The sequence below is a fragment of the Triticum dicoccoides genome, chromosome 4A (assembly GCF_002162155.2).
Source record: "Triticum dicoccoides isolate Atlit2015 ecotype Zavitan chromosome 4A, WEW_v2.0, whole genome shotgun sequence".
In the NCBI taxonomy this organism is placed as follows: Eukaryota; Viridiplantae; Streptophyta; class Magnoliopsida; order Poales; family Poaceae; genus Triticum; species Triticum dicoccoides.
In genome coordinates this window covers 362,277,681-362,301,851 of record NC_041386.1, presented here as the reverse complement: position 1 = coordinate 362,301,851, position 24,171 = coordinate 362,277,681, and the positions used below count along the sequence as shown (strand labels likewise).

Sequence of the window (24,171 nt, the reverse complement as noted above, 5' to 3'; positions counted from 1 at the left end):
CCGCCGCCGCGCCGTCACGCCCTCGGCCAGCGCCACGCCGCCGCCCGCTAACCCCGACCCGCGTCGGCCCTAGCGAGCAGGGGAAGGAAGGCCCCACGGCCGCCGAGGCTGACCGGGCTTTGCCCGTCAGCGCGAGCCAGCGGCGGCGAGGGAGGAGTCGAGGAGGAGGGGGGCCTGCGGCCGGCAGGGCTCAGCCTCCTGCCGGCTGCTATTGGTGCTTCTTGATCAGTTCACTTCCTGTCTGGTTGTAAGCTGCTCCAACACCATGTATCTTGCGCCGTTTTATTTTTTCTTAACTGCCCTTGTTAATTCAAAGTAAGACTAGGTTCGGGTCTACATACTACTAAACAGTGCTTCACAAACTACTCCCCGCGCGGTGGAGCACTAATTTGCTTTCACGGAATCACTAATGCACTTACGTGGAAGCACCAATTCACGCAGAAGCACACATGCGCTTCACGTGGAAGCACTACCGTTTTTCACGCCGTGCTTCATGCTCCTGACAGACCAAAAACCAAAGAAACAGCCCCGCAAAAAAAACATTTGTCAACAAGACTAATGATTCTGGTTAAGTAATGGAAGGTTTCGATTTGCCAAAAAAAGAAACAGAAAAAAATAAAAAATAAAACATAAACCCATAAAACCATGGGAAAAACCTTCAGGTGCAGAAAGCGCCCAACGTGGGACATGTCGCCAAGAAAGTACATGACGCAAATCTCAATGGATCTGGTCGGTTCAGATTCCAGGTGCAGGTAAGCTCGGCAGCCAAATTGAGTTTCCGCCAAGAAAACCACTTGCTATACCACGAGCAAGCATGGGGAATTCCAAGCATGGTAGTTCCGAAGTTACCACACAATGAAGAGTATGACAAGATTATACAGACCTGAAGAAATAAACGCAAGCACGCCTGCATACTGATCCTGTGAAAATTTTGTTGCTGAGCTATTGTTTCTAAATTGCCTGCAAAATTGATTATTGCTTGACAAATGGAACTCCCATATCAGCCATTCTACTCCCAGAGAAGATGCATCCCCAGTTGGCTAAGAGAACACATGAACATGCAACAATAACAAAACTGAACAATGCAATTTGGGCAACTACTATTTCGAAGCTGGTTCTGTCGGCTGGCTCCCGTGTAACCGGAATAGCAAAGACGATTTTGACATCTGATGCTCTCTCTCAAGTGCCGCAACCACATCCTTCACCATGATGCTACGCGCCACTTTCATGTGTGCTGACCTTCTAACGCCACCTAATGAAAAAACACAACATACTCAGGGTTAAACAAGTGTACATGGCAGATACTCTCAGTTAGGCCTAGTCATGGAATATTTATTTCCTTTATTCAACTCCCAGAGGGTTGCTTCCCTTTGAAAGAGATTGGCATTGCTCTTCTATTTCTTTTACAGAGAAAATCACCACAAATGATCAACTAATCAATCCCAGAAGAAACAGATAAAACTCTTCCTAATTTAACAAGAATGAATTTTCTAATGAGAACAGCTAGGATAAAATAGGCATCGTTTTTATTTACAAGAAACAGACAACCAACGAGTTGAATATATACTCAAACGTAGGTTGTAGCAGTCTAAACCCACATCCCAACTGAACTAAAAGTACGATTCCTCAACAAAACCATACCCTTCACAATTAGGAGTACTACTCATACATTCTTTGGTTTATGGTCCTGGTCCTTGCATTGCAGCTCATCATTGGTTTGTGCTTTGGTGGCAGCTCGTGGTATTAGGTGCCTCCTCGTATGCCCACGCCATACTCATGGGAAAATGCAGGTCCTGCGGATACCACAATTCAACATCGATGTGATCTACCAATCCTGCCATGAACAGCTGTGCTTGTTGCAACAATGTGAGCTTCCCTGCACGACAAAGCAGTGCCAAGATTTTTTTTTTGGTGACTGTCCACGTCATGCTTAAGAGTAATGAGCTCTCCCAGGTGGTTGCTGCACATTGGAGAGGCGAAAACAAGATGCAGGCACTCCTTGCAATACGGCCATGTCAGCACACCTCTTATCACGTTCCAGCCAGTAGTAGGTCGACAGTAGTCTGTTGCAGTTTGGGCCCCAGCTGACCGATCCTTCCACTCCCCTCCACTCGTTCCATGGCAAACGAACCTGCTGCCTCGGCCCAACATGCCATAGAGAAAGGAATTCTGGCCAATAAGTATAGTCCACAGCATCTCGAAGTTAGTTGCTTAGGAGTTGTCCCTCTGCCTCGCCCTGGTTTTGCCTGCCATCGTGTCGACCAATGAATGTGCTTCTATCAAATGGGGATCAATCCAGGACAACTTCATGTTGGTTCAAATGACGACCAAATCAATTCATGCTGCGAATCAACCAGTGGTGCTCCTAGAGTTGAAAGTTGGAAGTTGCCCATGCTTTTGTCTCGGTTTCCTTTTTTTCTTTTTCTTTTTTTTTTGCTTCAGCTATGTGTTGTGCTTTGCAGTGCGCTGGTGCAATATGATATGGACTCTTGTCTCCACGGCAAGCACTTGGGTGTTGATGAATACCGTGCCGGGCGAACCCATCTCTCATCGCCACATGCTGCGGCAGGGCAGGGGTACCCCTTGTCCCCCATGTTGTCCGTCACGGCCATGGAGGTGCCCCCCCCCCTCCCGCCTTTCTATGTGGACGATGCCATTGTCTTCCTCAAGCCTGACAGTCCAGTAGTGCGAGAGCACCCCCATGGACACCACCCAGACGCACATGTGCCATTGAAACCAAGGTGAACTCGCTCCTCTTGAACTTCCTATGCATTGATATGAGACATGGCTACTACCTCAAACGGGGACCCTACGCATACCCAGGTACCAAGAATCGACCATGGAGAAGTGAGGAAAGAAGGCCAAGTCCTGGAGGAGGAGAAGCAAGAAGAACATGCCTGGAGCCCAGACTTCCGACCCCTAGAGGACGTGTCATGCCTGAAGAACATGCTAGCCGAAACCACGCCTGCGACAGCCGTCAGATGTCCGGCTAACAACCCGGACAGTCCGGCCTGAGCCTGGACGTCCAGACACCAACATGGACATCCGGCTTGCGTGCAGTTTGGCCAAAAGCCATGTATCCCTACCTCCCACCTACTCTATTTCGTCCCTAGACTATATAAACCAGCGCCCTCTCACTTTCTAGGGTTAGTAAAGCATATTAGAATTACTTGAGAGCTTTGCTCATCTACCCCTTCTCTTTGGAGATCAAGGCCTCCATTAGGAGAAGAATCTCAAGAGATAACCAAGACCTCCAAATCCATAGGATTGGGGAAGATCTATCTCTCAAGACCTCATTTCTCCTTAGAGATTTGGGAAAAACTTTACCTAGCTACTTGTTCTTTTTGTTGATTGTGGATCTAGTAGTGTCTCTTTGCTTGGATGCTTGGATAGCACATGTGTGATGTGAATCTAATTCATATAGTGATTTCCTCTCGTGTTTCGTGAGTTATTTGAGTTCTTCCTCTTGCTCTTCTCCAAATTGTGAAGAACGGGCACAAATTGGGACTTGGTCCTGCATCGTTTGGTATCATGAGCTTTGGTTGGACAATTTGGAGCCTCTCCCCTCACCCTTCTAGCCTAATTTTGTTTTGTTCTTACCGAATTTGAGAATCCCCACAAAAAAAGCCTCTTCAATTTCTTGCAATTTATCGGTTCTTGTGAGATTTTGTTGGTTTTGGTCCATGGATTTGATGTGCTACTAGTAGTTCTAGCCTCCCTTCGCATTGCCTTAGCCAATTTCCCTTATGTCCCCCCAAAAAGTTCCGTTCATCCTCCCCAATTCAAGATCCAATTCCGCCTGAAGAACACCCGAGTTGACCTGCGCGGTCATCTAGCCACCAACCCAGACATCCAACCAAAGCCCGGAATCTGGCTAGCTACTCGGACGTCCGACCTCCCTTTGAAAACTGTTGAATTTTTCCTGGTTTTGACTTGTGCGATTTGAGTTGTTCTTTCGTTTCGTTTCTCGTTACCAAGGTGATTTGGCTGCTCTAGGGACTATTTCACCATCTAAATCAACCATCATCTCCGCCGGCAACAATTGCGTAAATGACAACCACTACCCCCTTTGACAACACAACCGAAAGCAAGGTTGGTTCCCCTCCGACCTCGGGAAAGGTATCCATTCCGTCAACCATTATCTTCCCCTGCCATTGACTTGATAGCCCCACCAAATCTTTGTGACTACCTCATTACCTATCGAGACTAGCTATTTGTGCAAAACTTGTTTTGCATATTTTGTCAAGGCTCAGGGAAATTGGTAAAAGAAGATATATGTCATGCCCAATATGTGATTCCATCCGAGAGGAACTCGAAGGTCCCACCAAGGATAGAATCGCATATTGGGCGTGACAAGTTCTTATCAGAGCCTCGACCGACCATAGGAGCCCCCTTGATTGATCATAGTTTGGCCGTTGTCGAGTCTAGACGAAAAACTATTTTCAAAGTCTAGTTATACCGGAGAGTAGGGATTCTTTTTACTTCTTATCCCCTTCGTCGCTCTGGTGAGGATTTGTGACATAGGTGTTTTAATTTTAGTCCTCTTCCCCTTCAAAATTTTCTTTAGGATCACGCAGGTATTTTCGCGATCGTTGCGTTGTCAATCCTTCTCAACCGGTGCACTTCTCTTCAAGTTATTCCATCCTCTTCATCTTTTGCAAGATCAATTCTCAGCTTTCTCTCCGACATCTTTTCCCCGTCCCATGTTGTTTTTCTTTTCCCACCCGCCCGCCCTTTTCTTCACAGAGTCTGAAGTCTCGTATGGAGCATCCATTTTATTCGTGATAAGCCTCTTCATTCTTTTCTCAATTGTATCAACCGATGAATTCTCGTCTAGTTCATCATTGTTTGCCTTGCTTTCTTTTCCAGTGGATTCAATTCAAGGTTCGATGTTGATCATATCCCTTTCACTTGTTAAACGCTTTATCATGTTGGAAGTTTTTATCCAAGGCTCTCTTATTATTCACCTCCCTCTATTTCTTCTCCGGGGTGCTTAAGATATCTCAGAAGATTCGTGTTTCCATCCTTAAGCCATTTAAATCTTCCCGGTGCATAATCTCTTTCGAAGCATTCGTTCCAACGGTAGTTCTTTTGAGTGGGCCCAAACCCACAGGTTTTTTTCCAGGATCTTACTTGACTTCTAATTCTCCTGGTGTTATTCTCAAATTCTTTTCAGTCAGATGCCTTCTCCAAGATCGCTTTCAAATTATTTTCATCTTTGGCTCAACCTTTATATTCTTCATTCTTCCGGAGTATATCAAAATTCTTCAAGGTGTTTCTCATCGTCATTCTAAGCTTTGAAGACCGAAGAAAATTTTCTCCTAAATCTTGGTATGTTCTCCTAAAAAATCATAGTTCAAGCTTGATGCTATCCCCTCAAATTGTTCCAACCGTGCGGAATTCTTTTCATATCCATCAGAAGCATTCCAGGAGTGCTTTCGTTTTGACTCTAGAGGCCATCATTTCATTCTTCATTCATCTCTAAATTCTTCCAGTGCATTATTCTGATGCATTAGTCAGCTCGTGATCTCTTCGTTATCTTGTATTTAAATTCCCTCAAGTATTTTCATTCGGTTTCTAATTCTTACCGGTGATTCGTTCTCGTTTCTTCAATCGTTTTCAAATCTTACGATGGTTCGTCCAAGATTCCTCTTCCTTTGTTATTCTATCAATTCATTTCGTTCTTCCCAAAATCCTACCGGTGGCTCGTTGAAGACTCTCCCAAGTTGCGCTATATCTCTCTTAATCCATTCTACGAGAATAAGTGGTATGCCAAAATCCACTATTAGTCATCAATTTAAGTTGATGAAGTATAAGCATGACATAATTCTTATTCTTGTTTCATGGAGGTGATCCAATTCCTTATTCCGGACTTTGTTCATGATATCAATTTCTCGGTTCTAAGTTGTTCGTCTTTTCTTTTCCAGAGTTCCAACTTTTCTCGGTTATCACGTCACGAAGCCCAATATAATCATCGCAAGGTTTCATCTTGTTTTTTTCAACCTTCACTTCCTTCCTACCATTTCTTTTCTAACCGGAGATCTTCATGGAGGTCCTACATGGTGGTTCATCAAAGATTTATTTCATTCTTGAAGTGTTGTTGGAGGAACTCAAGTATTCTTCTTGCATTTCTAAGTGCAATTAATTCTCCATTGTCTTTGGAGGTGTTGTTTTGCATCTTTTACATCCTCTCAAGCAATCAAATTGTTTCTGTTAGTGGCCGGTTGTCACCTCATAATTTTGAGGTGTCTTCCATAAGCCCAGAACAAGCTTATTCTTTTCATTGTTGATTTTCCAACGAGTCCGTTCAAGCCTTCTTCGTAAGGATGCTTTCAAATCCACTTGTGGTAGAAGATGTTGGTTCTTCTCCGTTCATTCATTCCAGAGGCATCGTGTTGTTACACTTTTCCATGTTCTTTCCATCTCATCAAGTTTTGCTTCTCTTTTCAACCGGAGTGGTGTTTGAATTTGTTTTCTCTCGTTCCTTGTTTATCTCATTTCAACTGGAGTGATTGCATGTTCTTTCTTGTCCATTTGTAACCCCTTTCATATGCCTTCGCAACCGTCAAGGTTCTCATGGTGTTCCTTGTTCCTCTTTACTACCGGAGTGCTCTCAACTTCGTTCATCTCCGTTTTATTCTTTCTTTCAAGTTGTTCAACCTCTCAAAGTTCGTGGTTTCACTCGTTTGTCGAAGAAGCAACTTCGTTTACCTTTGCATCATCCTCTCTCTTCCATTTCGTTCCTAAGATCTCGGGACGAGATCTTCTGTTAGTGGGGGAGTGTTGTGACGCCCCGAGACCGATGCTCCAGTTGCCTTCCATTTATTTTCGTTGTCGCCGTGTGTTTCAATTGTTTGTTGCATTCATCATCGCATCATTCGCATTGCATCGACACTTCGTGTCGTCATTCTTTTAAAAACTTGCATCCGCTCATAGTTCCCGGCTCTCCCCGTTCTCTCCGTTGACCGTTCTGAGACCAACCACACTCGCACGCGCCCGCGGCACATCTGGAATATTATTTTATAAGTGGGATAAAAATGTTCTCGGAATGGGGTGAAAGTTGGCGTGCGGTCTTGTTATATTGTAGGTAGACCGCCTGCCAAATTTCATCGCATTCGAAGTCTGTTTGATACCCCAACGGATAACTATAGCAGCACTATAGCCGGATAAAACGTCGAACGATTTTGGTGTTCCGAAATCCGTGCCAGGCTATCCTTCTTCACATCTCAGCACAAACCCTCTCTTTACCACAGTCACAACCCACCTAAGCTCATCTTACCCCTTCCACCGGAACCGTCCGATCGTCATCGAAGGGTCCAAAAACCCCCTCTAACCCCAAAACCTAGCCTTCCCTGCTATAAAAGGAAGGCCTACTCCTTCCCTAAATGGAACCCTACTCATCTGCCTCGAAATCTATGCCCCTCCAACCACTAGCCGCCACCCACAGCCTCTCTCCCTCCACCACGCCAAGCAAATCGAGGCCGCCTGAGCCCATCCGGGCCCGGGTCACCACCGCTGCTCCCCGCGCATGGCGCCTGAGCTCCTCCGCCACCTCGCCGCGCGGCCACGCGCCTTGCCCGCCCCCACAGCTCCCTGTCACCGCGACCTCGCCACCGCTCGCCTGACCCCGCCACCACTGCCTCAACTCCGCCAGCGCCTGCCTCCGCCGCGCTGCTCCCCGCCGCCCAGACATTAAGCCTCTGCCTGCGCCCGAGCTCGCATCGCCGCCTCACCTCGGCGCCACCGCCGGCTAGATCCGGCACCAGGAGGCCGGATACGCCTCCCCAGCCTCCCTGCGCACCGCCTCGTCGCCGAGATCACGCGGCCGCCGGTGCCCCTGCATCGGTCACCTACTGCCCCTGGACCCGCCTGCCACCGCCGAGGACCGCCCAGTCTGCCCCGAGCCGGCCTGTCCACGCTGACCCGCCCGGCTCACTCCGGTCCGCCCCGAGCCACGTATAACTGCCCCGTTTTTTCTCTGTTCCACCCCGAGCTGGCCCACGGGCCACAAGGTGAGCACCTCGCCTAAATCACGCCTAGTGCGCGATTTAGCTATCCCGCGCTCGCAGTAGAAACGCCCAAGTCCCTGGTTTTTTTTCAACATCATATATGCATTTTGTGATGACCATAACGTTGTGCGTGTTTGTCCGATTGAAATGATTTATATATGCAAGTTGTTCTACTCTTCATGCTCTACATGTTAAGGTTCATGTTCATGTCATAATATTCGTTGCAAAACTGCATCCTGATGTTAACTGCTGAAAACTGTTAAAACATTCAAACTTGCCATGATGGTTGCCACTAATCCCTTGCTCATATGCATGTGATTCCTTCATGTGATTTGGTCTATGTTATGTGTACTTTGATGCCATGCCCTTGGTTGCCGTGTAGGGTTGCTGTAGTATGTCTCTTTCTTGCTCTAAAGTTGCCATCATGATAAAACTATCAATCTGTTGACAGAATGTTCCATTTCGTAAAAATCATAGTAATTAATCTATGCATCATATGAATTTGTGCCTATGGAGTAATTTGTAGAATGCCATGTCTACTACATGCCCATGTCTTTTTCATATATTAAAATTGCTATGCTTGCTGTTATGTGCTTCCCAAGACAGCATCATAATGTTACTGTTTTGCATTCCCAGTTTTTCACTAAGTCCCAATATGTAACAGAACATTGCATTTTGCATGGAGCATTGTAAATTAACCATGATGCTTATGAACCTGAATCTTAAAGATGAATTCAAGTATCTTATCTCTACTTTAAGTGCATATCAAGTTTGTGGCCATCTTTTCCTGTAGCATCATATTCTGTTGCTTGCAATATGCCTGGTTGCTGTTTTGGCAGATTGTTGTTATAACTTGCCTTGTGTATATGTGTTGAACTGTTGCTCCGTTTTGATCATGTCCTATATGGAACTTTCTTAGAATCGCATGTAGTTTCATCATGTCATGTCGCAATCTTGATTTGAGTGTTTGTGGTTGATGTTTGCATGCATTTTTTGCATCAATGCCATGTTAACTTGTTTAGCTCATATCTTCTACTCCGTAGCTCCGAATTAAATGATCCACATATGTAACTTGACTAGAAAAACGTGTGTATCATCATGGTGCACTTTAACTTGTTGTTTAACAACTTTAACATTGTGTTTAATTCAGATCAGTAGCAAATTTAAAATTTGCATATGGGGATTTTCCGGAATTGTTATGTGTTGTTTCCGGCCTCATTTAAACTTGATTTGATGTGGAGTTCTTTTATGCATCTGCCATGAGTAACAACATTTAACCTTGACATGCATCATACTTGGTTGTGCATCGTGCCATATTTATGCTTGTGTGTTTACCTTGTTGCTTGCTTCTTTCCGGTTGTGTTTCTTCTCGATAGTTCCCGGTTTCGTTACGATTGTGAGGATGCGTTCGACCATGTTGGCTCGTCTACTTCGTGGACTCAATCTTCTTCCGAGCGGCATTTCAGGCAAGATGACCATTACATTGGGTATCACTTTTATCTTTGCTTTGCTAGTTGTCTTGATGCTATCGCTATGTCGCGCTACCTAGCACTTCTTTGTCAAGCCTCCCAAATTGCCATGATAAGCCTCTAACCTTTCCTCCATCACAGCAAACCGTTGTTTGGCTATGTTACCGCTTTGCTCAGCCCCTCTTATAGTGTTGCTAGTTGCAGGTGCAGTGCAGGTTGTTCCATGTTGGGACATGGATATCATGGGACATCACAATATCTCTTATTTACTTAATGCATCTATATACTTGGTAAAGGGTGGAAGGCTCGGCCTTTTGCCTGGTGTTTTGTTCCACTCTTGCAGCCCTAGTTTCCGTCATACCAGTGTTATGTTCCTTGATGAGTGCTCCTAACACATGTGGGTATATGGGGACCCCCTGACCAATCGCTTAGGAAAGAACTCTTCCAGCAAGGCCCAACATTGGTTTTAAAATTTGCCAACATAATAATACTGAATTAATTAATTAACTCATAGGGCGTCATGAACTCGAGGATTCTTTGTTCCACATAATACAGGGGGGCAGTGCTGATGGTGCTTGTCCAAACTGAGCGATGTATGCCGCCCCCTGGGCAACCAGGATCTCAGCCAACCCAGCGTCTTGCCCGTCCGGTGTGCCCTGAGAACCCTAAGAACGAGATACGCGCGGCTCCTATCCGAATTTGTCGGTACACCGGGAGGTCTTGCTGGTTTAGTTTTACCTTTGACGAGAGGCATGTCCACCGCAATTCCTTATCATAAGCATCGTGTTCTCCATGGTGCGAGGATGTTCCATCGAATGTGCGTGGGAATTTATAATGGACCACTTGGAGCACCCCTGCAAGGTTAAATCTTTTCGGAAGCCGTGCCCACAGTTATGTGGCGACTTGGAAATTTATAATATCCGGTTGTAGAGAACTTGACACTAAACCCGAAATAAAATACACCAACCGCGTGTGTAACCGTGAACGTCTCTTTTCGAGGGAGTTCAGAAGAGAACACGGTGGGGTTATGATTGACTCATAAGTAGTTCAGAATCACTTATTGATCATTACTAGTTTGCGACCGTTATGCATAGTTACTCTTCTTACTCTTGTACTCGTAAGTTAGCCACCATACAATGCTTAGTGCTTGCTGCAACCTCACCACTTAATCATTCCATACCCTTTAAGCTTTGCTAGTCTTGATATCCATGATAATGAGATTGCCGAGTCCTCGTGGCTCACAGATTACTACAACAACAGTTGCAGGTACAGGTAATGCGATGATCTAACGTGAGAGTGATGCTTGCTTGTTTTGGAGTTCTTCTTCTGCTTCTTCTTCGTCGATCTTGGGATAGGTCCTGGTCGGCAACCTGGGCTAGCAGGGTGTCATTCGTGTCTTTTTCGTTTGTTTTCATCTGTAGTCGGATGTTGCTCTTTTGTATGGTGTTTGCTATGATGTATCCATGTGGCAAGTGTATGTCTTGTATGATCCCCATTTGTGTTGTACATGGTACGATGTAATGATATCCACCTTGCAAAGCGTCTTCGATGTGCGCATTTATCCTTGGTGGGACCTTCGAGTTCCTCTTGCATATTTCGTCAAGGCTCAGGGAAATTGGTAAAAGAAGATATAGCAAAAAAAGAGTGAAAGAAAAAGATACAAGCTTATAATCAAAGAGTTGAGCATCATACATATTTGTGACAAGCATACTTGGGATAGGAAAAAGATACGCTTGATCTTGTAGTTTGGTGCACAAGTGCGAATCTAGCCCACGAGAGCAATCAAACTAGCGCCTCTCCAAGTGTTGCGCAACACGAGCTTAGTCATTGCTAGGCAAAACTTGAATGCTCATTCCTTGTTTGCACAAGACCTTGCTCTATCTATCCTCTTTGATCTACTTGTATCATATTTGCATTTTGGATCTTGCTCAACATTTTCAACATCTTGATTCACTATTGCATGATATTGTGTCACCATTGCACCTTCGGAGTCTCATTGGTGCAGTGCACCCAATGGTCATCCCCATGGATTCTACACCAACACGCACCAAGTGGACCGATGACAAGAGCCCGTGCACGTGCCATTGAAGATAAGGTTAAGTCACTCCTTGAACTACCATTTCCTACATGTGAGGCATGGCTACTACCTAAAAGGAAGTCCTATGCCTACTCGGGTACCAAGGAAACAATCATGAAGAAGCTCAGAGCAAAGGCCAAGCTAGACAGAATCAGAGCAGAAGAAGTACCAAGTGGAGCTGCTGAGAAACTACAGTGACCGGACATCCGATGAATCCACCAGACATCCGTACCACACAAAGAGGGTCGGCGAGGAGCATCCAAGGTCAGGACGTGCTCCAGCGACCGAACATCCTGTGCATAACGGAAATCCGGCGAAGGAGCTATGGAAGCTGGGCCAGCCTGACTGGACATCCGGTGCTACCTCAAGTGACCGGACATCAGGTAGCTGCCTACATGCAAAACGAGCCAAGTGGCCTTGTATCTCTCTCTCCCACCTACCCTATCTCACCTAGCACTATATATATTTATATCCTAACTCCTAGTTAGGGTTAGCAAAGCATATTACACTAAATCAAGAAAGCTTTGCTCATTTACCCCCTCCCCATTGAAGAACAAGGCCTTCTTTGGAGAAGAATCCCAAATGATTATAAAGACCTCCCATCCTCTTGTGGATTGGAGAAGACTACCCCCATCAAGACCTCATCTCTTCTTGGATTTGGAATGAATTTACCATTGCTACTCTTTTCACTTTGTTGTTCATGTACCTTTGTGGATCGCTTGTGTGTTTGCCTTGATAGTGGATGTGTAATTGGATCTTGATTGAGTGATTCCCCCTTGTGTTCTTGAGTGTCCTCTTGATCCACTCTAACAGACATCCGGTCCACTACCGGGCATCCAGCACTTCAACAAAAAATCCACCAAATCTTCCACAATTCCGTTTCCATTTCGTTTGTGGTTCTTTGAGCTTGCGGTTTTCGTTTCCTAAGGTGTTTCAGCTACATAAGGATGGCTACATTATCACCATCACCACCATTCTTCACCGCCAATGAATTCTTCAACGACAACGACCAATACACCCTTTGACACCTCAACCGGAAGCAAGGCTGGTTACCTCTCCGACCACGACGAAGGTATCCATTCCGTCACCACTTATCTTCCCTTGCCGTTGCATTGATAGCCCCGAGCCTTTTGCGTACCATACCCACTGAGACTAGGGATTTGAGTATTGTCGGGCCACATTACTTGTGCACTAAAGTGATATGCCATCTTCCATATCTTGGTATCTTCTTGTGTGTCATAAGTTACTCCCGTGCATATCTTACATACTTATCTTGCATATTAGCTCAAGCATCAAGCATAGTGGTAAACGAAGCATATAAAAAAACAAACTTCTAAGCAAAAGAGAAAGACACCGAGAGCTTATAAGCAATAATAGCTTTGAGCATCTCACATACATTACCTTGTGTTATTATCTTGGTATTATACATACTTACAATGACATATTTGGGATAGAAAGACGACAAGTTTGCTCCTATATGTTCATGCACAAGTGCGTATCTAGCCCATTAGACCAATCGAGCTAGCGTCTCTCTTGCATTTGTGCAACACGAGCTTGGCCATGGAAAATCATTTTTGCTCATTCCTTGGTTGCACAAACCCATCTATCTATCCATGTGTGTGTTCTGTGTTCAACACCTACTATTGATCTATTTGCATCACATTTGAAATTTGTGAATCTTCTTCAACATTTTCAATATCTTGCTAACTATGCATGATTTTGTGCCACTTATCCTCACCAAGCCACTAAGCTTTATTGGGTATGAGTATTAAGATATGGTACCAATTTCACTATCTTCACATTTCACATTGAGCGATATGAGATACATTCTCAACTTTGGGAAGAGATAATTTTGGTATTGTCTTCTCATTTTCTTACACTTGCTCAAGTCTTGTGATGGATAGGCAAGGTACTTCATCTCCGGTCTTTGATGACCAAGACACGAACGACTACGTCACTGAGCTACACCACTTTGGATTTCAACGCGTTATGAATGATGCAAATGACGCCTTGAATGCTCGCATCGAGAACCTCGCCAACAACATCCGACAATCCAAAGCTTGGAACAGGGACTATCTCAACGCCAAGATGGCTACGCAAATGGATGAACTTCGAACAATGATAGCCAGCCGCAAGTCTTCATCATCTTCGACTTCATAAAGGAGAAGACGCTCAAGTAGCCATTCTTCGAACCTTTCATCCGACGCAAGTACACTACGACACTGTCCCATCTTCAGAGGCGACCGCCAAGAGCCTCAAGCGTCAATACCTATCCAAGGCAATGGATTGCGAGACCGCATTCTCGAGCATGAACGACGTCATCGTGAAGAGGAAGATCGCCTTCAAGCGCCAAATACATCAGGATGACGAACGACCTCAAGTACAATAAGACCGACATCGACAACTTGATGAACATGATGTCTGGCAAGAAGAAGAACGCCGCGTGGAGCAAGCAAATGGAGCGCACCGAGCTCTCCTTGAAGCTCAATATAACCTCCAATAGCGCAATAGAAGGGTAAGAGAAGAGGGACAAGAAGAAGCTCGACGTGAGGAAGGACATGAATTGAGGCACATGGCTATTCCACCTCGTCGTCCTCATGACGCAAATCTTGGAGAGCATGAAAACATTCAACATCCTCCACGTCACAAGCAACGCCAACCTTGCAACAATCTTGGACATGAACATCGCTTTGGCAAGCTAAAGTTTTACAATGCCAAAGTTCTCTGGAGGCACCGACCCAGAAGAATACCTCACATGGGCACTCAAAGTGGACAAAATCTTCCACCTACACAACTATGATGAAGCACAGAAGATCGCAATGCCCTCTAATGAGTTCAATGAATACGCCCTCATTTGGTGGGAGCAAGTCATTGACCAAAGAAGAGAACAAGGCGAACCCGCTATCACCACTTGGGATGCCATGAAGCAAGTTATGAGAGCAAGATTTGTGCCTACACACTATACTCGGGATATCTTAAAAAAACTCCAAATTCTCAAACAAGGCATAAAATCCGTGGAATAATACTATAAGGAGATGGAGACTGCAATGATGAGAGCAAATGTCAAGAAAGTCGAGGAGCAAACAATTGCAAGATTCTTGAATGGCCTCAATCACTCAACAAGTACCGACTTTCAACCATACTCCAACCTCCTCAAGCTAGTACACCAAGCTACAAAAGCGGAGCGCCAAGTGCAAGATGATATCAAGTACTCCAAGTACTAGTCATACACTTCCAAACCCTTCGACTCAACTACCCAAGCATCTCCAAGTGCGGCGCCTTACACTCAAGATACACCCACTAGTGGTGGTCTTTCAAGCTCCAAGTCGCCGACGATATCATGAAGTCGTCCTCCTACTGAAAGCACCTACAAGCCACACGCTTCTACATCTACAACTCCTCCAACGGACCCCAATGCCATGACAAGTCAAATTCAATGTTTCACTTGCAAAGGACGAGGCCACAAGACCTTTGAATGTCCTACAAGAAGAACCATGATCATGACCGTGGATGGCGAGTATGACTCCATGAGTGAAGAGGAATTTGAAGCATTGAAACATCTGGCTATGCACCACCAAGTGAATGAAGCGAAAGATGCTCAAGTTTATTGTGACAATGATACGAGCGTGGCTTTCGTTGTCTCCAAGATTTTAACACTTCAACAACAAAATGATGTCGGCCAACGTTGTCACATTTTCCACACCAAAGCGGGCATTCAAGGACAATCCATCAAAGTAGATGGAGGAAGTTGCCACAACTTGGCAAGCGAAGAGCTTTGTTTCGAGTTACACCTCATCAAGAAAAAGCACCCTCACCCATAAAAGTCCAATGGTTGAGCGACTCAGGGACTATCCCAGTGGAACACACCGTGGAAGTCCCGTTCAAGATAGACGCCTATGAAGACACATTGGAGTGTGACGTTGTCCCCATATCCGTGTCACCTTCTCTTGGGTCGTCCTTGGCAATATGACCGCGGAGTGATACATAGTGGACGCACGAACCATTATAGCTTCAAGTGGAAGGGCAAGGAGTACATGCTTCATCCTATGTCGCCAAGCCAAGTCATCGCCGACAAACAACAAGCTTTGAACCATCATTGATTATCTAGTGAGGAAGAGAGCCACCATAAAGTGAGTTAGCGCCACAAGCCAGATAAGAGTGCCCCCATGATGACTGATCAAAAAGACTTGGTGCTATTAGCCACGAAAAGAGATTTGAGGGATGCGGGTGAAAACCCATCAAATGTTCTTCACTTTGTACTCTAGTACAAAGATGAGATCATTCAAACTAATACTTCAATATCTTCCTCTTGCTTTAACCCATGTTTTGCAGCAATTTGAGGACGCCTTTCCATTCAAGTTACCACCAAGACTATCTCCTCTACGAGGTATCGAACACCGCATTGACCTCATCCCCGGCGCCCCTACCGAACCGACCTCCTTACCACGTCAACCCCGAGGAGACCAAAGAAATCGAACGATAAGTTCAACACCTCTTCATGAATGGGTATGTACACAAGAGCCTTGGTCCTTGTGCGGTTTCGTGATAATTATGCCTAAGAAGAATGGAACTTGGCAAATGTGTTCTGATTGTCGCCCATAAACACCTTTAGATCTCGACACCCCATACCACGTCTTGATGATCTGCTACATGAATTGAGTGGTGCTACTATATTCTCTAAAATTGATCTTAAAAGTGGCCATCACCAATTTCGTATGCACATAGGAGATGAATGGAAAACCGCTTTCAAAATCAAATTTGGTCTATATGAGTGATTAGTCATGCCTTTTGGCTTATCCAATGCTCCTAGTAGCTTTATGCGATTGATGAATCGTGTGCATAGAAAATTCATAGGTACGGTGTTGTTGTACAACTTCTTGACGAACTAGTCAACGTCGCATTCTTCTCCAAGCTTGATTTGCGAGTCGGCTACCATAGTGTGAGACCGAAGGATGAAGAGAAGACGGTATACAAGAACACAGTGTCCATTTCCACTTTCTGAGTGATGCCATATGGCCTCACCAATGCGCCGACCACTTTTCAATGCCTCATGAACACAATCTGCACTGCTTACATCTGTAAGTTTGTCATCATCTTCCTCGGCAATATTTTAGTTTACAGTGCTAACATCCAGGATCACGAGAAGCACCTTACGCATAGTTCTCGAGCTCCTGAGGCGTCGTCAACTTTTCGCCAAGATGAGCAAGTGCTCTTTTGCGCAACCTTGCATCAAGTATCTCGGGCATGTAATTTCCAAGGACGACGTGGCGACTGACACAAGCAAGACGAGCGCGATGAAGGCTTGGTTGGTGCCCAAGATCTCCATTAGACTACACGGGTTCCATGGCCTCACCAGCTACTACAGGAAATCTGTGCTGCACTACAGCATCATCGCTAAGCCATTGACGCGGCTGCTCACAGAGTGCTTCCCTTGGAACGACAATGCGCGGGCGACTTTCAACCTCTTGAAGATGGCGATGATCACCGGACAATGCTATGAGTGCAACTCACACGGTGTTGGCCAAATCGTGTTGTTTATTTGTAGCTTAGGTTTTCAGCCTTCCTGTTGTGACATCCCGACTTAATAGGAATGACAAACTACTCATGTCAATAAGGTGCACCTTCCATCCGAAAGGAACCTCAAAGTTAAGTGTGCTTGGCTTGGAGTAATTTGAGGATGGGTGACCGACTGGGAAGTTGATCACAGGTGCGCACGAGTGAGGACAATGATCTGTGGGGTCAGTCTAGATCCCAGGCGCAACAGCCAGGAACTGGTGGGTGAACCGATGGGTTTGGCCAGGGCGTTACAATTGGTATTAGAGTCAACCCTCACGGTAACACCGGCGTCTGCGGGTCAGTGATGCGTATATGGGGCACATGTGGATGTTGGTGCGTATATGGGGCACATGTGGATGTTGGCACTGGCGCGCATAGACATGCCAAGAGAGAACGGGTCTGCTAAGCCGACGAGGACATCGGTTCCTTTGAGGGGGGTGTATGTGATATCCTAGCTTAATAGGAATCATAGACTACTCAGATCAATAAGGTGCACCTTATTTTTTGAGAGCCCATCCGAAAGGAACCTCAAAGTTAAGCATGCTTGGCTTGGAGCAATTTGAGGATGGGTAACTGACCGGGAAGTTACATACCGGATGCTCACGAATGAGGACAAAGCGCGCAAGAAAGACTAGTGTTGGACTTTAGGACCAGACTAAATTCCAGATGCAACGGCCGCGAACTAGTGGGTGAACCGGTGGGTTTGGCTGGGGTGTTGCTCCTATGTAGTTCTTTCCTCTTCTCTTATTTATTTTTAGTATCTTCTCTTGTTTGTTTTTGCTTGGTCTGTTGGCTGGTTCTAATCGTTTGCTTACATTGACATTTCTTCTAACATGAAATGATGCATGTCTCGCGAGTGTTCGAGAAAAATAATGCGGTATGATGCCAGCCAAACCTTCTCTTCCTCCAGGGGGCGTTGAAGAAAAAAGAATTGTTCGCAACAACCTAGCCACATTAAAGGCACACTCATAACCATGGCGCTATCATGGGAAATAACCACTGATGGCAGTGACCTGTTTGACTAGACCGTCCAGTTGGTCAGTAACCACATTTATGTGAATGGTCAAAGTCTACATCTACTCCCCAAGCTGTGCCATGGTCATATTGTTTGTGCCATCAGAAGCCATGACACGTCCTGGTAAGGTAGAGACGTTTCATTGGGGGAGACAAAAAAAAGTGGGTGGGGCTGCTGGCAATAGAGGTTAATAGGAGATATAGGGTCAGGACAGGGTAGGGGGTAGGTATACAGAACGAAGGAGAAGGAGATTGTGCAGGAGACAATCAGGAAAGGCAGGAGCATACCAGAGAATAGGGTGCGGATAAGGTTGATTGATCGACTGCTTACATTTGGAAAAGAATGACATCCCTCTTTTATAGACGAATCAACTAACCTAATCCTATAAGATAACAACTCTAATAGATAAGATAGACACTTCCTAATTTAACCAATAGGTCCTTACTAATCTAGTATACCTAATAACAGTTAGGTACTCTCTCCGTCCGGAAATACTTGTCATCAAAATGAATAGAAGGGAATGTATCTAGATGTATATTAGTTCTAGATACATCCCTTTTTATCCATTTTGATGACAAGTATTTTCGAACGGAGGGAGTACCTGATAGGACTCGGGACTAGTAATACCACTAGCAAGACTTCTCAATTAGAACTGACTCACTAGCAAACACCAGGACCAAGCATTGAAAAATAGCCAAAGGATCACGAGCTTACCAGGACCAAGCATTGAAAAATAGCCTCGCTTTTCAATTTCCTGCTGTTCTCTTGAGCCCTTTCCAGCTTTTGGTGAAAGCTTGTGAGGCGACATGGTACCTGGCAGTGAGTCAGAAGAACCATCGCCTCCTTCACCTCTCAGTTTATTTTTTTCAGCTAGCAATTGCCACTTTGAAAGCATGTCATCTCCCCCTGCTGCAACTCGCACAGCAGCATTTGCAGCTGTTGTTCTCATTTTATCATCTTCCTCCTTGTAAGTCTAAAATGCATGTAAGATCATACACATCTCAAGTACATAATATCTATGTACAGAATAATCATCCGAGACCTGAAAGTGGAAGAACTAACCTTAGCATGCTTTGATGTTCCACGGCTCTCAGCCTTGTCCTTTTCTGAAGAAACAACTGAATTGTCATCTCCCTGCAGTTACGAATTTGGTCAAACAACACCTTAACAGTCCCATACTATCAGAAATTATACAATGGATGCCTGATTCTTTCCATGTAACGACTTATTGACTAATTAAACTGAAAGTCTGCAGTGCACACACAAATTGTACTGCCATATTTCTGTATAACTGCTACAGATGTCCCACGTTAACTGATGCAACAAACATTGGATAGATCTGACATTGATGAGGAACAATAGATGAGAGAAAAACACATGCCAGATCTGTTTGGGTACTTCTAGACACTTCCACTCTAGTGTAGTATTTCTTTTCTTTTCTATCCTACCTACTGTTTTCTAGAGTCTTCTAGTTGTGAGTAGCTATGAGTAGAATGGTGAAACTTAAATAATGTTTTCTAGAGTATTCCAGCGATAAGTAGAAATATGTGAAGGCTTCCCAAAGCCCTATAAATAGAGGTCCTCACCTCTACTTTGAACGGAGACTATGTACCCACTACCTATAATAGAACTTGTTGATCTTATCTAAGATCTTGGAGTAGATCTTGTGCTCTGGGAGTTCTGGATTGAACTCTTGCTGCCATATCGGCCTACATTCGCCTCTAGAGAGATATCTAGCGCAGCACGTTGAAGTTGTTCCTTCAACACTTGTGTTGTACAAATTGTAGCAGCAAGGTGGAGTTGCTCCTCCACAACCTTTGTGCTGCTTCAGGTGGCATCAGAACCTCATTGACCCATACTAGTTCTTGCTGTCCTCTTCGAGAGCAGCCTGCAGCAAGCAATGGAGCAATTGGAGAAGAGCAACAAATCAAAGAGCTGCGTGAAAATCTTAATCGGAGATTTGACCAGCTAGTTGAGATGATAAGAAAGGATGTCCCCCCTGCTACCAATGAAGGAGATTCATCTAAAGAAGAAGAAGATGCTCATCAAAGAAGGAGAGGTAATCTTGGAGCAAGACCACCACAACAATATGTTGTTCAACGTGCTTCAAGAAGGCCAATTTTATGTTGAAGCTTCTAAAGGTGAAGAATATGATGATGCCCTTGAAGAACCAGATCTCTACGCATATCGGAGAGTACCCAACCCTACATATGCTAGAGATACATACAAGGTGAAAGCTGAGATCCCAACTTTTAATGGAAATGTTGATATTGAAGGGTCATGGAGGTTATGAAGTGGAGACTTTCTTTGAGGTCATGGAGGTTCCGGAAGATCGTAGAGTTCCTTTGGTCACATACAAGCTGAAAGGAGGAGCCGGTGCATGGTGGCATCGCGTTCAAGAAGAGCACAGGCTGAGAGGAGAACCTCGCGTGAGAACTTGGCGGCAAATGAAAAGTCTCTTGAAAGGGAGATTTTTGCCCGCTAATTATGACCAGATCCTATTTATCCAATTTCAAAATTGTGCTCAAGGAAATAGGACTGTTTCAGATTACACGGAGGAGTTTCTAAGGCTACAAGTGAGGTGCAACCTTGCTGAAACTGAAGATCAACAAGTTGCAAGGTACATCAATGGTCTCAACGATGCTATTCAAGATCGATTGATGATGCAACAAATCTGGTCCATTGATCAAGCACAAGCTCTAGCCTTAAAGGCCGAGAGGTCTGTGAGGACAAGAAAGGCAACTAAGGCTCCATATCATCCATATCCTCATGCCGAAGGCTCGTCTAGGAGTCAGCATAATAGTGGAAGAAAAGATCGCTCCACCGACGACCCATCCAGAAGCAAACTAGAGGCAAGGGTAAGTCCAATGAAGGCCCAAAATGCTATAAATGTGGTGAAGAGGGACACATATCCAGCGGTTGCCCACTAAGGAAATTTGTTAACACAACTATACATGATGGTGAAGGCGATGAGGAAGAATACGAATCTGAAGATGTAGAGGGATAAGAGGTTTGACAAGAAGAAAGTGAAGAGGTGGTATGTGTGATTCAGCGTCTCCTATGTTCCACCCCCCAACCTGACAACACACAACGGAAGAAAATATTTGAGAGCAAATGCACGGTGAATGGCAATGTATGCAAATTAGTGATTGATAGCTGCAGTTGCTACTTGGAAGGTTTGTTTTAAATTGTCAACGAACAAATAAATTTTTTACGGGATTTTATTATGCGTTAGTAAATAGTAAGATGAAGAAAAATGCGATATACTAGCTACAATAGCGCCTAAGGGCCCAAAAATTTCTCAAATAGGAATTCTAGGATTCCGTTCTTTTATCACATTGGGATGTTTTGAATTCTTGAATAAACCAATTCAAGAACAATTGGATGCCGACAAAATCATCAAAGAGTGGCATTCTTTATTTCGATTCAACAGTGCCAATAGCTTCTGGATGTTGGCTACTTATCTCCCAGAAGTTGGTGAACCATTTAAAGCTTCATACTCATGATCATCCAAACCCCTACACTATTGGGTGGATCAAGAAAGGAGTGAATATGAGGATCACCAAACAATGCAACCTGCCACTTTCTTTGGGCAAGCATTGTCGCTCAAATGTGTTGTGTGATGTGGTTGACATGGATGCTAGCCATTTTCTTCTTGGGAGACCTTGGCAATTTGATGTGGATACTACACACAAGGGCAAGGAAAATTCTTACTCTTTTATTAGGAACAAGAGAAAGATCATTATTCTACCAAACAAAATTGACGGTAATATCTCTAAGGACGAGGGGAAAAGTATGCTAACTATCTTCCACACCTCTAATGAGTTTATGGAAGACTTGAAGGAGGCAGATTTGTGTGCTGCGCGTACTGTAAAAGGAGAAGAGCACCCGGCTGTTGAAATTCCAGCAAAGGTACGTGGCTTATTAGCAGAATTTCATAACATACTTGGGGAGCACAAGACCTACCGCCGATGAGAGGGATTCAACATAGAATCGACTTAATTCCGGGAGCAAGTCTTCCTAATCTTCCACACTATCGAATGAGCCCAAAAGAGCATGATATATTGAAGGAGAAAGTGGAGGAATTGCTGAAGAGGGGGCACATTCGAGAAAGTATTAGCCCATGTGCTGTACCAGCCCTACTCGCGCCAAAGAAAGATGGGTCTTGGCGCATGTGTACGGATAGTAGAGCCATTAACAAGATCACCGTAAGGTATAGATTCCCTATTTCCCGTCTGGATGATATGTTGGATCAGCTTAGTGGAGCAAGAGTGTTCACAAAGCTGGATTGTGGATATCATCAAATCCGTATCAGACCCGAGGATGAATGGAAAACACCCTTCAAGACAAAAGAAGGGTCGTTTGAATGGCTAGTCATTCCATTTGGGCTCTCAAATGCACCAAGTACCTTTATGCACTTGATGAATCAAGTCCTTCGACCCTTCTTATCCCACTTTGTTGTGGTCTATTTCGATGACATCTTGATCTATAGCAAAGATGAGGATCAACACTTTGATCACATTCAAAAGGTGCTAGAAGTACTAAGGGAAAATGAGCTCTACGTCAACTTAAAGAAATGTGTTTTCCTGCAAACACAAATTCTTTTCCTAGGACTCATCATAGCATGTGACGGTATTCGTGTTGATGATTCTAAGATTGAAGCAATCCAAGAATGGCCAACTTTGAAGACCATTTCTGAGGTAAGAAGTTTTCATGGCCTTGCAACTTTCTATAGGCGATTTGTGAAGAATTTCAGCACTATCATGGCACCAATTACTGAATGCCTGAAGAAAGGAAGGTTTCAATGGATAGAAGCGGCTGAAGCTAGTTTCAATGAGATTAAGCAAAAACACAAACTCCTGTCTTGGTGCTACCTGATTTCAGCAAGACTTTTGAGCTGGAGTGTGATGCAAGTGGAGTAGGTATTGGAGTTGTCCTATCTCAAGAAAGGAAGCCCATTGCTTTCTTTAGTGAGAAGTTAAGTGAAGCTAGGCAGAAATGGAGTACCTATCAGCAAGAATTGTATGCCGTTTTCAAAGCGTCAAAAACTTGGGAAGTCTATTTGCTGCCTAAAGAGTTCATTGTTTATAGTGACCGTCAATCTTTGAAGCATTTTAGAAATCAAAAGCATGTTGACCGCATGCTAGCAAGATGGGCAGCATATCTGGAGAGGTTTAACTATCTCATCGTGCATAAATCTGGAACAACTAACCGAGTGGCCGATGCTTTGAGTCACTGTGCAAGCCTCTTGACTTCTTTTGAGGCTGAACTTCCAGGCATGGATCAAATACAGGAGTTGTATGAGGATGACAAAGACTTTGGCCATGTTTGGGTAAAGCACACAAGGGGCCAACCATTAGGTGATGACTATTTGGTGCAGGATGGCTATCTCTTCAAAAATGATTGTTTGTGCATCCCAAGGAGTTCTCAGCATGATAAACTAATTAGAGAACTCCATTCAAGTGATCTTAGTGGCCATGTTGGACGGGGCAAGACTATCGCTAACCTGGAAGCTCGCTACTTTTGGCCACAACTAAAGATAGATGCTGGAAAGTTTGTTCAGCAATGCCCCATATGTCAAACCTGCAAAGGCCAAGTCGAGAACACGGGGTTATACATGCCTTTGCCTGTTCCTATTGCTCCATGGGAGGACAACTCTATGGACTTCGTCTTGGGCTTGCCAAGAACAAGACGAGGAAGTGACGTTGTATTTGTGGTCGTGGATAGATTCTCTAAGATGGCTCATTTCATCCCATGCCGCAAGACAACGGATGCTCATCATGTCGCAAACCTATTCTTTCAAGAAGTGGTCAAACTTCATGGAGTTCCAAGGTCCATTATCTCAGACCGTGTTAGCAAGTTTCTTGCTGCATTTTGGCTCACTTTGTGGAAACAATTCAACACTGAATTAAAATTTTCTAGCACTGCTCATCCACAAACAGAAGTGGTGAACAAGTTTTTGGATAATCTAATTCGTTGCATTTGTGGAGAAAGAAAGGGGCAATGCGATTTGGCTTTATCTCTTGCAGAGTTCTCCTACAATAA

At 44.6% G+C, this 24,171-nt stretch overlaps 1 protein-coding gene across 1 annotated transcript in view; it reads right to left on the bottom strand.

The window, feature by feature from the left end:
• Positions 1-770: 770 nt before the first annotated feature.
• LOC119285926 (transcription initiation factor TFIID subunit 4b-like) overlaps positions 771-24,171 on the bottom strand; it is a 41,477-nt gene continuing 18,076 nt past the window's right edge. Inside the window, exons 12-14 of the mRNA XM_037565261.1 lie at positions 19,189-19,260; positions 18,841-19,099; positions 771-1,252 (exon numbers count right to left, since the gene is read on the bottom strand). Coding sequence (XP_037421158.1) covers positions 1,101-1,252; positions 18,841-19,099; positions 19,189-19,260 — 483 coding nt within the window. The 3' untranslated portion in view covers positions 771-1,100. The remainder of the gene's footprint in view (positions 1,253-18,840; positions 19,100-19,188; positions 19,261-24,171) is intronic.